At 28.5% G+C, this 13,810-nt stretch overlaps 4 protein-coding genes across 5 annotated transcripts; 1 reads left to right on the plus strand and 3 right to left on the minus strand.

Moving 5' to 3' along the window:
* Window positions 1–92: 92 nt before the first annotated feature.
* LOC130451618 (uncharacterized) lies at window positions 93–8,946 on the minus strand. The gene is made up of 13 exons (XM_056790761.1): window positions 8,889–8,946; window positions 8,219–8,364; window positions 7,890–8,046; window positions 6,928–7,180; window positions 6,761–6,871; window positions 4,445–4,547; window positions 4,232–4,380; window positions 2,661–2,802; window positions 2,153–2,309; window positions 687–939; window positions 514–624; window positions 336–438; window positions 93–244 (listed from the first exon to the last, which is right to left on the minus strand). The coding sequence occupies exons 2-13, from the start codon at window positions 8,337–8,339 to the stop codon at window positions 93–95; spliced, it is 1,812 nt and encodes a 603-aa protein (XP_056646739.1). The 5' UTR covers window positions 8,340–8,364; window positions 8,889–8,946.
* A 701-nt stretch (window positions 8,947–9,647) lies between these two features.
* Window positions 9,648–10,961, minus strand: LOC130452146 (protein D3-like). 2 transcript variants are annotated; one of them, XM_056791464.1, is made up of 5 exons: window positions 10,513–10,961; window positions 10,380–10,453; window positions 10,194–10,317; window positions 9,895–10,108; window positions 9,648–9,835 (listed from the first exon to the last, which is right to left on the minus strand). In XM_056791464.1, exons 1-5 carry the CDS (start codon window positions 10,583–10,585, stop codon window positions 9,697–9,699), a joined length of 624 nt encoding a protein of 207 aa, XP_056647442.1. In that variant the 5' UTR covers window positions 10,586–10,961; the 3' UTR covers window positions 9,648–9,696. The 2 variants fall into 2 exon arrangements, with proteins under 2 accessions (XP_056647442.1, XP_056647445.1); XM_056791467.1 differs by having other exon boundaries at window positions 10,614–10,913.
* An 85-nt stretch (window positions 10,962–11,046) lies between these two features.
* On the plus strand, window positions 11,047–11,660 carry LOC130452156 (uncharacterized protein C1orf131 homolog). Its single transcript, XM_056791471.1, has 2 exons — window positions 11,047–11,380; window positions 11,436–11,660. The coding sequence occupies exons 1-2, from the start codon at window positions 11,122–11,124 to the stop codon at window positions 11,642–11,644; spliced, it is 468 nt and encodes a 155-aa protein (XP_056647449.1). The 5' UTR covers window positions 11,047–11,121; the 3' UTR covers window positions 11,645–11,660.
* A 929-nt stretch (window positions 11,661–12,589) lies between these two features.
* On the minus strand, window positions 12,590–13,514 carry LOC130452137 (pre-mRNA-splicing factor Syf2). The gene is made up of 2 exons (XM_056791454.1): window positions 13,059–13,514; window positions 12,590–13,003 (listed from the first exon to the last, which is right to left on the minus strand). The coding sequence occupies exons 1-2, from the start codon at window positions 13,430–13,432 to the stop codon at window positions 12,679–12,681; spliced, it is 699 nt and encodes a 232-aa protein (XP_056647432.1). The 5' UTR covers window positions 13,433–13,514; the 3' UTR covers window positions 12,590–12,678.
* Window positions 13,515–13,810: the final 296 nt, after the last annotated feature.

Genomic DNA, 13,810 nt, shown 5'->3' on the forward strand with positions numbered 1-13,810 from the left:
TCAAGGATTTTTAAACGGTTCTAAATAAAAATCAATAGCTGCTACAACCCGTATATATTAACAATTTTATATAAAATATAATATTTACTAATCTAATCAACTTCTAATTTTTTAAAACTTCCTTGGATTCCGAACATATTTGCTTCGTTTTTCATCGGCCCTTGTCGCTTAGATTCGTCAACTTGTTGATTCTCTTGGAATTTTAATAAATCCTCGCATTCTGCCATGTTGTTTTCTAAATCGTCTGAAAACAATTCCACCAAAAGTTTAGAATTTATTATTATAAGTTCAATAATTTTTATAACAACTCCACCAAAAGTTGAATATTATCTTACTTCGTAATTTTTGAACGTTTTGACAACAACCACCGTAGTCTACAGGAAGAATTTCTTTAGGGACATATTTGTAGAAAGTTTCCATATCAGTATGCAGTAATAACTGTAAAAAAACTACTTTTATTTTATTTTATAGATTAAAAAATGTTAATTTAGATTTATACAGATTATTACTCACAGCATCAAGTAGTTCCTTTTTCATAAACGGTTTTATTATAGCTAAAAGTTTATCAACAAAAGACGCTACGTTAATTATGTGTATATATTTTATTCTAACAGGTAAAGCTTCCTAAAATAAATCAAACCAATAAAATAATCGCTATTAGAGTTGTTAATTTAATTTTCACTCACTTGTAAGTAGAAAAGAAATTTTTTCGCAATTACTGGATTTATTTTCAATACATGCCCAATTGTGGATTGATTCATATCACATATTATTTGAAGACCGTTCACTGGTCCATATTGGTGCAAATAAAGCATAGTCACCACATCGAAGTATTTACATTGTTCTTTTAAATTATATTTAGCAGGATCGCTATTTAGAATTTTAGTTAGCATTACAGTGTCACCAGAGGGGGCTAATTGAGGAAGTACGGCTACTAAACTGAAAATGAAACTAATTCTGTGAACTAGGTTAGATTATGTTAATTCGTTCTTGTCATTACGCTGGTTTTGGCAAACATTTACAAATGTTATAAGTAAAAGGTAACAGCACCAGAGTCAAACAGTGTACCTATAGCCGAAACCCACTAGTTTGACCATCAAAATTGAGAAAACTGTCATTGTCTCCATCTATCTGCTAATAGATAAATTAATCATTAAACAGCTTTCTGCCATTTAGTTGAGTAAACAAAACATGTATGAATTGATGTCAGGTAAGTCGTGATATTTATGTGAAATCTAACTTAACCTAACCAAACCCGCTTTTTTCAATCTCACAGTCTAAAAAAATATTGGCATGGAGCAAAGAGCAGATGTCTTCAGCTGTGTGTCTGCGGAAATGATTTACATCTAGCAACTGCTACAAAACAGCTTAAAGTACTAAAAACCACCCTTTGGGGAAAATTTAATGGAAAATATCCTTAGTGGAAAAAATGGGAACTTTTCTAATGTTGTTTCCAGAACAAAAGAAAAAAATAATGGATTGAATTTATGGTAAAGAGGAAGTTTAAGAATTAAGATTAATTTAATATCGTGGACTAAGAAACTAACAATTGTTGGTTTCTTGTAACTAAAAGTTTTCGAAAAATGATTTTTAATCAAGTGCCTATGTAAAATCTGCATTTGTCAGATACTGAGAATAATAATTTTCTGTATATTTTATTAAAATAATTATAATAATAATAAATACTATTTTATTTTTAACATTAACAGACTATCTGCCAAGGGTACCTGGTGATGTCTGTCTTTGGTTATACCATGTCTAGTATATGACCATTGGTACTTTTAAATAAAAAAATTCATATCCGAGGAAAAAGAATGGAATGGAAAATATTCTTATTATTTTTCTTATTTGAAACTGTTTTCTTTTTCAGAAATACCCTCACTAAAGTGTGTGCCTCTGGTGCTTTTACCATATATATCAAAAAAAATTTTATATCAATTATTTGGTTTAAAAAGAGATTGTTGTAAAAAAATTTTAGTTTTAATGAAATTCATTCTAATAGCGATGTTAAAGACCTTATGAACTCAAAAAATCTTTTGAATCGCAATGCATATGGCACTAAACTAGCTATATACAAGAACTTGAACTTCCACTACATTTTTTTCAGTTAAAATGTACCCTTCATTGATATAGTCTAATAAAATATACTTACGTGCAATTCAATGACTCTAATAATAGTGAATTTTTCAAAGTTCGTGGATTAAACATGTCATAACAAAGAGTCTTTACTGTAAAATACGTATCTATAGTAGTTTTTGCAGCTTCATTTCGATAATCACAACTATGAAGAAACAGTATTGCTTGCAATTCTACAAAAATAAAAAGTATTATAATAAAAATATAAAAGATAAGAAAAGAATTAATAAGAAGCAATATTTTTATTATGAATCATTTCTATCATTTTTTTGTTTATAAAATTATTCATTCAAAAATCGAAAAATAATAAAAATCAAGTATTTATGATAATATATTGCAAATATTGTTTCTATTTATCCAACTCTATCTAATTTCCAATAGAAAAATTAAATATAGTCATTATTTAAATACTGTTTGATATTGATAAACGATAGATAGCGCCACTAGCATTTTTTCCACGTAATTTATTTTCCTCTCTGTATATTTTATGACATTAATTATACTTATAAATTATTAATACTCACCAGTAATGTGTGGTAAATGTGGTTGCTTTTCAATCCAATCTAATAATGATTCTACATCTTTTCGTTTCAATTTTGAATCTTTTTCATATATTTCTTCTACATTTATTTCTTTGTCAGACATTTTTATAAAAAAATCTGTAATCTATTTTAAACTCTATTAAACTCAAAACAAAAATTAATGAAACACGATATTTACCTTTATAGATTCTACTTTCAAAAATATATTTTACGATGTGCTTTGTCTAGTTATTTATTTTAACTATTATAAAATAGTGAAAGTTGTACTATGAAACGTGGTGTCCTTGATCAAAAAACGTAACGAAGTTAAGAGAGACAATTTCAAGTACAACGATCATTTGGTATTTATATAACTTCTAGAAACAAAAATTTCATCATAAGTACTATTCTATTACTGTATAATAACATATAATTAAAAAGTAATTTAGCTTCATCATACGTTATGACAAACATTTATTGTACTGTACGACTAGATAATCAACATTTAGTCCTTCATATCCGTATAATGACACTGAAATACGATATCTAAAAAAATACATATTTCATCAAAAGACATAAATTATATCGAGTAAAATGATGTAAATGTATCAAAATTTTAAATATATGAACATATATTTATTAAATAAAAGTATTTTTATATTAAATGATTTAAACCTCTTCGTTTTAAATTTCCCAAATATCCGTACTATTTTTTAAGTCTGGCAACGTTGTTTATACTCCCTCTATGATGCGCATCAATCCACAAAACGCACCCAATGGTATTTGCGAAAATTACGAAGTGGGCGACATCTGTTGATTTTCTTTCAAACTTCAATAGAGGTGAACAATAAAGCAAGAATACGAAGTAGTTTTGTTTTTTTATAAGCAATAAAAAGTGTTTTTTGCAATTTTAGTCTAAATAGTAAAATAATACACCTGTTTAAAATGCTTTTCCAATAACTACACATCTATAAGGTGCAATAAAAACGTAGTAAAAGTTGGATTGTGAAAAATCTACGAGTGGTAAATAAAACTCTTGTTTTGATAGTTTTGTGTAGATCTTCAAGTCCCTTCCTCCCCGATTTACATGTATAAATGCATTTCCTATCTTTAACTACATCATTTTAGGACATTAGACCAAACTTCTAATGGTTTTTGAATTTGTTCCTTCTAGGCCACATACTATATGTGGTCTGCTTCTGACTCCAATATATTCCGGGATGTTAAAAAGTGTTACTTAAATTTTCGACATTTTTAGACCAACTTTTTGTTCTAACTTCACAAACACCTTTTGGAAATAACGGAAATTGCGAAAATATAAAGAAAATCCAAACATAATTGTTCAAACCAATTTCAGAATTGACTTTTGAAAGTCAATAAAAGCATAAATAAATTTGGTTTTAAGGCATTATAAAGGAAGCAAGTCAATTTCTTTTTGATTGCGGATTTAGTTAGGTTAGGTTATATAATCAAAAGTTCATAAAGAAACAAAATTACTTTTTAATTATAATACATTATTGATGTATATTTAATTATATAATGTATTATATATATTTCAAAATTATCTATTGTTAATCAATTTCCAGTTTTTTAAAACTACCGTCAACACCAAAAAGGTTTTCGTTATATTTTGACGGCCCTTTTCGTTTAGATTCGTCAACCAATTGTTCTTCTTGGAATTTCAATAATTTCTCGCCAGTTTTTATACGATTTTTCAAATTTTCTGAAAGAAAATCGTGATTTTTTGTTAAATAAAATAAAAATATATAATTGGAAGCGCTATTTACCCTGCAATTTCGGAATTGATTCTTCGTTTCCACCCAATTCTTCAGGGAGTATTTCTTTTGGGATAAATTTATAAATAGAATCCATATCTGCGTGTATGGTGAACTGAACAATATAAAAAAGATTGTGGGTTATAACAGAACCTATTTTACCGATCTTGAAGATCTATAAAAGAAACTTAGCTCCTCACTACTATAGAGGGCTTATTATAGTACAAGTAAAATAGGATTAAAGTCGAAATTAAATTCCGATTTTTTAGATTCTCAGAGATTCTCAGTTTGCTTTCAAATGAACTAACTTTTAAAAACGCGATCACGAACACAATCTTCTTTCTCGGTTGATTATTATTTCAATATTCACGACTTCTTAATAGTTCCTCTTTTACAAAAATGTGGGTACTCATTTTGTGCTCTACAGTTTTGGATCCGGCACTTTATTTGGAATTCCACGTAGTTTTCGAGTTATTCGTGGAACAAAATATTTTTGAGCGTTCAAACCCATTCTATAGTGAGAATTTTGAGGTTAGGAAAAAATTGAAACCTTTTTGTACAGAATGTCGTGCTCCATATTTTTTGTCCCGACAGTTTGTGTTGAAATCCTCATAGTTTTCGAGTTATCCGCTATTCAAAATGTTTTCGAGTACATTTACCCATTTTTCGGTGAGAATTTTGAGGTTAGGAAAAATGCTTGAGGACCAATCTATAAAGAATTTTGTACTGCACATATTTGCTCTAGCACTTTTTTTCGAATTCTACATAGTTTTCGAGTTATTTGCGATTCCAAATATTTTTGAGCGTTCAAACTCATTTTATAGTGAAAATTTTGAGGTTAGGAAAAAATTGAAACCTTTTTTGTACAGAATGTCGTGCTCCACATTTTTTGTCCCGGCAGTTTGTGTCGAAATCCTCATAGTTTTCGAGTTATCCGCAATTCAAAATGTTTCTGAGTACATGAACCAATTTTATTTCTACATAGTTTTCGGTTATTTGCGATTCCAAATATTTTTGAGCGTTCAAACTCATTTTATAGTGAAAATTTTGAGGTTAGGAAAAAATTGAAACCTTTTTTGTACAGAATGTCGTGCTCCATATTTTGTGTCCCGACAGTTTGTGTCGAAATCCTCATAGTTTTCGAGTTATCCGCTATTCAAAATGTTTTCGAGTACATTTACCCAATTTTACGGTGAAAATTTTGAGATTAGGAAAAATGCTTGAGGACCAATCTATAAAGAATTTTGTACTGTACATATTTGCTTGAGCACTTTTTTTCGAATTCTACATAGTTTTCGTGTTATTTGCGATTCCAAATATTTTTGAGCTTTCAAACTCATTTTATAGTGAAAATTTTGAGGTTAGGAACAAATTGAAACCTTTTTTGTACAGAATGTCGTGCTCCATATTTTTTGTCCCGACAGTTTGTGTCAAAATCCTCATAGTTTTCGAGTTATCCGCAGTTCAAAATGTTTTCGGGTACATTTACCCATTTTTCGGAGAGAATTTTGAGATTAGGAAAAATGCTTGAGGACCAATCTGTAAAGAATTTTGTACTGCACATATTTGCTCTAGCACGTTTTTTCGAATTCTACATAGTTTTCGAGTTATTTGCGATTCCAAATATTTTTGAGCGTTCAAACTCATTTTATAGTGAAAATTTTGAGGTTAGGAAAAAATTGAAACCTTTTTTGTACAGAATGTCGTGCTCCACATTTTTTGTCCCGACAGTTTGTGTCGAAATCCTCATAGTTTTCGAGTTATCCGCAATTCAAAATGTTTCTGAGTACATAAACCAATTTTACGGTAAAAATTTTGAGGTTAGGAAAAATGCTTGAAGACCAATCTTTAAAGAATTTTGTGCTGTACATTTTTGCTCCAGCACTTTATTTCGAATATCTCGTAGTTTTAGAGTTATTCGCGATTCAAAATATTTTTTTATGTATAAACTCATTTTAATGTAAAAATTTTGAGGTTAGGGACAAATACATGGGATATTTTTTGTAGAGAATTTCGTATTCTATGTTTTTTGTTAACGGTAGTTTTCGAGTTTCAAGTCCCAAAATTTCGAAAATGGGCGTAATTTTGTATCCCAAAACCCTCAGAATTTAGAAAATCAAAACCGGCCAATTTGATTTTAGGTTTTAGCTCAAAACCACCGAATTTGCCTGTACTACTATTTGTACGAATTTATTTAATAATTATCAATTTTTCCATCAATGAAGAAATACGTGTAAAAATCGATTTTTATCAAATTCTACCCGTAAATTTTTTTTATTAGTTAAAAACAAAAAAATATTTTATCATATGGATAAAAATGGAGCTTACCAAATTAAAAAGTTCCTTGCTAAGAAGCGGTTTAATGACAGCAAAAATTTTATCTATGAAATTCACCACGTTAATGAAGTGTACATGTTTTAGTTTCACCGGAAGCGCTTCCTATAAAAATTTTGTATTCAATTATGAAATCATTTAGAATCGAGTAATCATTTTACCTGAAAATAATACGAAACTTTCTTAATAACAATCGGATTGGCTTTCAATAAATGTCCCAAAGTGATTCCTTCCATATCCACGATGATTTGGAGACCGTTTGGCGGTCCATATTGATGTAAATGAAGGAAAATAGCCACATCTAATACTTTCATGTGACACGCAACGGAATAAATAGAAGGATCAGGATTCGATAATTTTGAATAAATTATCATATCTCCTGTCTGTGTTAACGTTGAGAAAGGGTAACATAAACTGAAAATGAAATTTATCAAAATTGACTTAAAATTTGTTCCCTCCACCGTCGTGCTGTAGTTATGATAAGTTAGGTTAGGTTGTTGAGTACTCTAACTAATTGTTAAAATTTTTTTAAATATGGCCGGCGTGGGGTAAACAAATGCTTTTGACGTAAGTTTCTATGTGGTTTATGAAATTATGTATTGAGGTTTTGACCCACTTTTATTACGACATGGTTTCTTAAAGAGTAGATATCAGTAATTTCTTCCCGGAAACATGGTGTCGTGTTGTGTGAGCGGTAAATGTAGTCTGAACAGAAAGTATATTGGAAAACTGGTGGAAAATGAGTGAAATTCTGACTAATGCCCTTTTGAAAACCCACCCAAAGCTTTGTCAGCTACAACTCATGTTTGATAAATTTGAAAATTGCTTGAACGCTTACTGATTGACAAAAAAAATTTTAAAAATACTCAATTTCCGCTGTGTTAATTACACTGAAAAGTATCTAATAACTATGTATGAAGTCCTCTCAATACTGGTACATACGAGAAAGTGTTTACCCCACAGCCGTCATTTTGACATAGATCAGTTGTTTTCTTAGATTACCCCTAATTATTGCCATCTTTCTTCTTTTTCTTCGTAGTAGGAGGCTAAACCTGTAGGCTATCTATCCAGGCATTTATATTGTGTGTTTAGTATATTATAAGATTTATAATACGATACTTACTAATAATTGAGTCCCTCTTGAAATACTTTATCGTGCATAGTACGTGATCCGAAAATATCTCGACATGCAGTTTTCATACAAAAATGAATATCTATAACATTTTTTGCCGTTTCAATGCTATTATTACAACTATGAAGGAACAGAATTAACTGTAATTCTAAAAAAAAAAAGAATTTCATCCTTTCTACAGAATTTCTTCAATGAGACAAATAAAATTTTTGCTTCTATATTTTTAAAATCAATTTTAACAGTGTAATGAATTACTTCGTTAATTTTTTACAGTGTAATTAAATTTTTCCATTTTTCTATGAAATAAGTATAAAAATTACCGGTAATTTTTGGCAGATGTGGCTGTTTGCTTACCCACTCACTCAACGATTGGACATCTTCTTTTTTAATATTCTTATCTCTTTGATAAACTTCATCGACACTAATTTCTTTAAATGACATTTTTCACCTGGACTTGTTGATTCAACTAAAAATATATACGTTTCTATATAATTATTCTAGATCAATTGAAAATTTAATCTAAAACTGTGTTAAAAACGAAACAGTGCTCTCTATGCGGATCTTCCATCAACTAAAACAAACATAGTTTTCTCGATTACCGACGATTGGTGCAAACATTCACATCGCGCATAATAGGTGGCGCTAATGTAAATTGACAACAAGTAATGGTGTGTTTTATTCTATAGTATCAGGTGGTTCAAATTAAAATTAATAAAAAGTGAACCTACTGTTATTCGTACCAGAAGTATGTTACACTATTTTCAACAGTTTATCAAATGATAGAAAAAAAAAATAGTCACGTGAATCTGGTGTTCACGAAAAAAATTAAGTAAAAATTATTTATTCAAATCTTGAAGATAATATGGAATGTATATATATATATATATATATATATATATATATATATATATATATATATATATATATATATATATATATATATATGTATTAAATGATTTAAACATACCACAAAAGCAAATTATCACTTACTTGAATTGAATCAATAAACTGCTGGATCATTTTTATAAAGACAGATATTCTATCTGATAGGTACACTTGACATTGATAATTATTTATTTTTTCCTTGGATAATACCATGCATTAGTGCCTAAATAAATTAACATACTTATATTCAAGATAACGAAATATAAATAGATATGGGGTGATGCTTTGAGAGTTCTAATATATATTTAGCGAAAAATTTGTAAAGTTGTGCGTCAGGGTTCCTTTTTAGTTTAAAGTTATAAAAAAAATTGTCTATTTCAATATCGTCATAGCATACAGAGAGTTCCATATTAAGATGGTTAAAAATAGTTCCCTAAATCGAAAATATTTCTTTTTCTAATGCAGTCACAACATAGAGAGTGGCCCATTAAAGGAAGTTGAGAATTTAATTTTCTTTAAAACTGAAGTGTATTTCAAACAAAACTACGTCTTAACATACAAGGTGGTCTATTTAATAAAAGTATAAATTCATTTTTTTCTTAAATCTGATGTAATTCGTTCAAAATTACGACATATTGTACAAGGTGATCCATTTTAGGAAGTTAAGAATTTCTTTTTTCCTAAATATAAAGTATTTTCATCAAATTGTCATAACCTACAGGCTTATTGATTTAAGGAAGTTAAAAAATTTGTAGTACACATTTTGAATCACTGTATAGGTATATCATACATTATTTTCTTCACAAAATATTCAAAATTCCAATTTATAATGGAAAAATTTATCGAAAGGTATTCAGGGTGGTGTTAAAAATTAAAAAGATAAAAATCAAATATTTATTTCGTATCAAAATAGTTATTGTTTACTTAAACTTTGTAAAATTGGAACGTATTCATCCCACTGAGCCTGGTAGAAGTTGCCAGCTACAGGCTGTCCTAAATTATATTTTTCAGAGAATTTTCTTATAGAGAAGTTGAGGCGTCCTTCTCTTGACCTAAAATAATAACAAAAAATTAATTATTTTATTTGTAGATAACTATTAACATAATTTACCTATTATCTATCCGTTTTTCACTAAATTCAATCTTATTATTTTGTTTATAAACCAAAAATATGTATCTATGTAAACCAGTGTTCAATGGAGGACCAGACCCTCTATATTCAGCAATGACGTCACCGCTTTTTACGTTACTTCCTCGTACGTTTCCAACTAACCAATGCAGTACTTCACGAACTTTTGGTTCTTTCCTACTAGGTGCATCAGGATCTATAAATATATGTGTATTATCAAAATATTTCCAGTTTTCAAAACATATACAACAACCCTCGTAATTTGATTAAGTTGAACTTACCGACCATAGCAACAGTATAAAATGCGTTATCATCTGACGTCCATTTTACAACAGGTTCGTCTTTAACTTGCGTCGGTGTTAACTCATTTCCTAAGTTAACTTTGGCACCGCTAGGGTAGATTACCTTAATTTGAAAAATAAATGATTTTAAATCATAAAAATTCACTAGTTATAAATTATACAAACCTCAGTAACTTCTTCTGGCACTTTATCAATAACATCTGGTATAACTTCTTCTTTTTCCATTTTTTCTTTTAGCACTAGAAGTAAATACAAAAATAATTGAATATATATTACTTAGTTGATATTAAATACGTACTGTTATCGCCACTTTGAACTGAATAAAAAGTATTTAAAACAAATAATAACAAATAAACACTTCTGATAAACATATTTTAACAATAGAAAAATCAACTATACCTAAATTGCGTACTCTCTCTTTAGTTTCGAACGGTTTTAATTTACAGTTATCTCCCACTGCTTCTAGTCATTCTACATAACTTAAAACAAATGGAATTCAGCAACAATTTACATGTTTACTTGACAATGATTACGTATTACGTAATAATGTAAGTCAATCATTAAACATTTAAAACAAATAAGAAATATTTGGATAAAATGGATTAAAATAGTATTAAAAAGTTAATATAGTTTTTTTCTGACCGAAAAGTGAAATTTCACTGAGTACTTTAGGTGTCGATAATAAAACAATTGCTGGTAATGATAAAAAATGTTACTTCTATACCCTACTAATATTTTGTATATTATTATAAATGATTCGTAAAAAAGAATAAGGAGTGTTTTCTATATTTTAAATTTATCTATGTTGAATACATAATCTAGTTATTTGCAGGTGATACCTCTAAAAAAGAAGAAGAAAAAGTATTCTAATTGTTACGATTTGTAATATGAATATAAGTGTATAAAAATGATGGAACCTTTGAGTTTTATTCCTTCGAGAGCCTCACAAAATAAGAAAGTTGTTAATTTCGAAAAAGTTGTATTCGAATCTTACAAAAGTAAAAAACCAAAAAGTAAATCTCTCGTATCCGAAAACAAGGAAGATAAAGAAGAGAAACGAGAGCTTAATATGAAACAGACTAAACATGAAATTATCAAATTAGGAATGTCTGGATTAGAAGGACAACAAAAAGAAGAAGCTAAGATAAATTTACTAATTAAACTAGGTTAGTACTTAATTTTTTATCATTTATTACGAGGATATAAGAATAACGTTTTCAGGTGCTAAACCTCCTAAAAATAAAAACAAAAATTATAAATTACTCCAACAGGAAAGAAAGAAAGCGAAAGAAGAAAAAGCGAAACAGATGGATTTTTCACAATTGGGGAAAAATAAAATAGGAAAATCGACTGCTAAAGGAAAAAGCTTTGACCGAAAAAGGAGGAAAGAAAATTTGTTGTCAGTGTATGGAAAAGTCAAACGTCAATAAAACTTTGTAGAATGTATAATTGTTTTCATTTCTTTTAATATCAAAATATATGAATTATTTCCAACAATACTTCTTGGTTTTTCAGTGATTCATTTAAACTACTGTATTATCTTCTTTTTTCTGGTTTACTCTTGATTCATTTGAACTACCATGTTTTATTCATTGTTTGATTTATTTGAACTATTGTGTTATTAGCTCATATTTATGATTATTTTAGTTGACTCACAGGACTTTCATAATTAGGATTTACTTAAATGTATAGACAAAGAAACAGTTTGTTTCTTTCAATTTTTTTTATATTCTCCTGTATTTCTATTAGTTTTTTAAATAACTTCAAACTAAATGAATTATTTCAAACAATACTTTATTTTTCCTGGTTTACTACTGATTCATTCCAACTACTGTATTTCTTCTTTTTTATTCGTTTAAACTACTGTATCAATAGCGAATATTTATAATTTTACTAAATTTGAAATCCATATATAAGGGAAGGTAAAGATCAATGAGAAATGTAATTTAATGGAATCTATTATTTAGAGCTTTGTTTTGCTATTAGACTTTTTTGATAACATCAAAATAATTGAATTGTTTCAAACAATACTTTTTTTATTCATTGTTTGATTTATTTGAAGTACTTTATCGTTAGCGAATTTGTATATTAATTTTAGTGCTAAACAGACATGGTTTTTCATAATATTTACTCCATTGTAAATCTAGAGACAAAGGAAGGTAAAGATGAAGAAGAAATTTAATTGTATCTTCTATATACTTTTTTGTTTCTAATATTCTTCTTCTCTCTATTGGACTTTTTTAAAAACATCAAAAAAATGAATTATTTCCAATGATACTTCGTTTTTTCAGTTACTATTACAATCATTTAAGTGTTAAACAAACCCGGTTTTTTCATTATTGGGATTTAATTAATTTGAAATCTATAGGCAAAGAAACGAACGGATAAAGGTTATTTAATTGAATCTTTTGAGTATAATACAATTTTTTTTAATCCTAATATATACAAAATGAACAATTTATATTTAAACAGCAGTTCCTCTTTCCAAATTCTGTTTAATTTCCGCTGTATGCTCCCCATAAAATCTATCCATCTTTTTATTAAATTTAGCGTTCCTTTCGTTAATGTAATCAATATCTGCATCATCATTATGTGTCCTCCTTCTGGAATATTTACTTCTTTTATCAATTTGATCCTCAATACTTTTAACTAAGTTGTCAACAGCTTGTGGTCGATCCTTATGTAAACCGTGAACAATCGTATTAGGAGCCGCGTAGAAAGCATCTCCGTATCGCGCTTTTTCTTCTTCATATCTTTCCATGTCTTTGGCTGGCATATTTTTTATCAAACTAATAAAAAAATGATAAACAACACTTATAATATATAAATTTTGATTGTACATACCCATTATATTGTCTAACAGAAGCAGCTTCGTAATCCGAGAACCCTTGATCGGGATTTTTCTTTTTCTTCATTTTATCGAATCGTTCTGCTTCCACAGCGGATACATTCAATAATTTGAGTCTGTCGTAATCTTTGCCTTCTTTAGCGGCTTCTTCTCTTTCCTTCTGATCGTTTAGTATCCATTCTGCACGTCGTTTTCGGTTTTCCCAATTACTTGGAAGCTTTAATCTCGCATCTTCTGATATGACTTCTTGGTGATTGTGAGTTCTAGCTTCGTTTCGTAATTTATGAAGTTCTCTTAATTTTTTCATACGTTCTGCTTGTTTTTCGGTAAACGATTTGTTGGTAGAAGCTTCTGAATCTTTTGAACTCATTTTTATAAACAAATCACTTTAGGTACATATGTTGACAGTACTATAATAATTAACCAAACTTGTAGAATGACTTTGACGTGACATGTAATTCTTCTTTTTTACTGCTACTTGGACATTGTGTAACTGGCTACTGCTACTTGATTTGCTTTGATAATATATTTATTATAATAGTATTCGATTTAATAAGTGTATAATTGAATTTTTCTTAGCTTTAATCACGTTTTTCAAATGTAGATAAAGTATATATTTCCTGTAGGTTTGTTCTTTATTTGAAAATACTTTTCAATATGTTCGGATTAGATCGGTTACGTTCGATCACGGACATATGTCACAATAATTTAATTGTTAACTTTTTAATTATTTTTATAAATATTGTAA

This window comes from Diorhabda sublineata, chromosome 1, assembly GCF_026230105.1.
Source record: "Diorhabda sublineata isolate icDioSubl1.1 chromosome 1, icDioSubl1.1, whole genome shotgun sequence".
Taxonomy (NCBI): Eukaryota; Metazoa; Arthropoda; class Insecta; order Coleoptera; family Chrysomelidae; genus Diorhabda; species Diorhabda sublineata.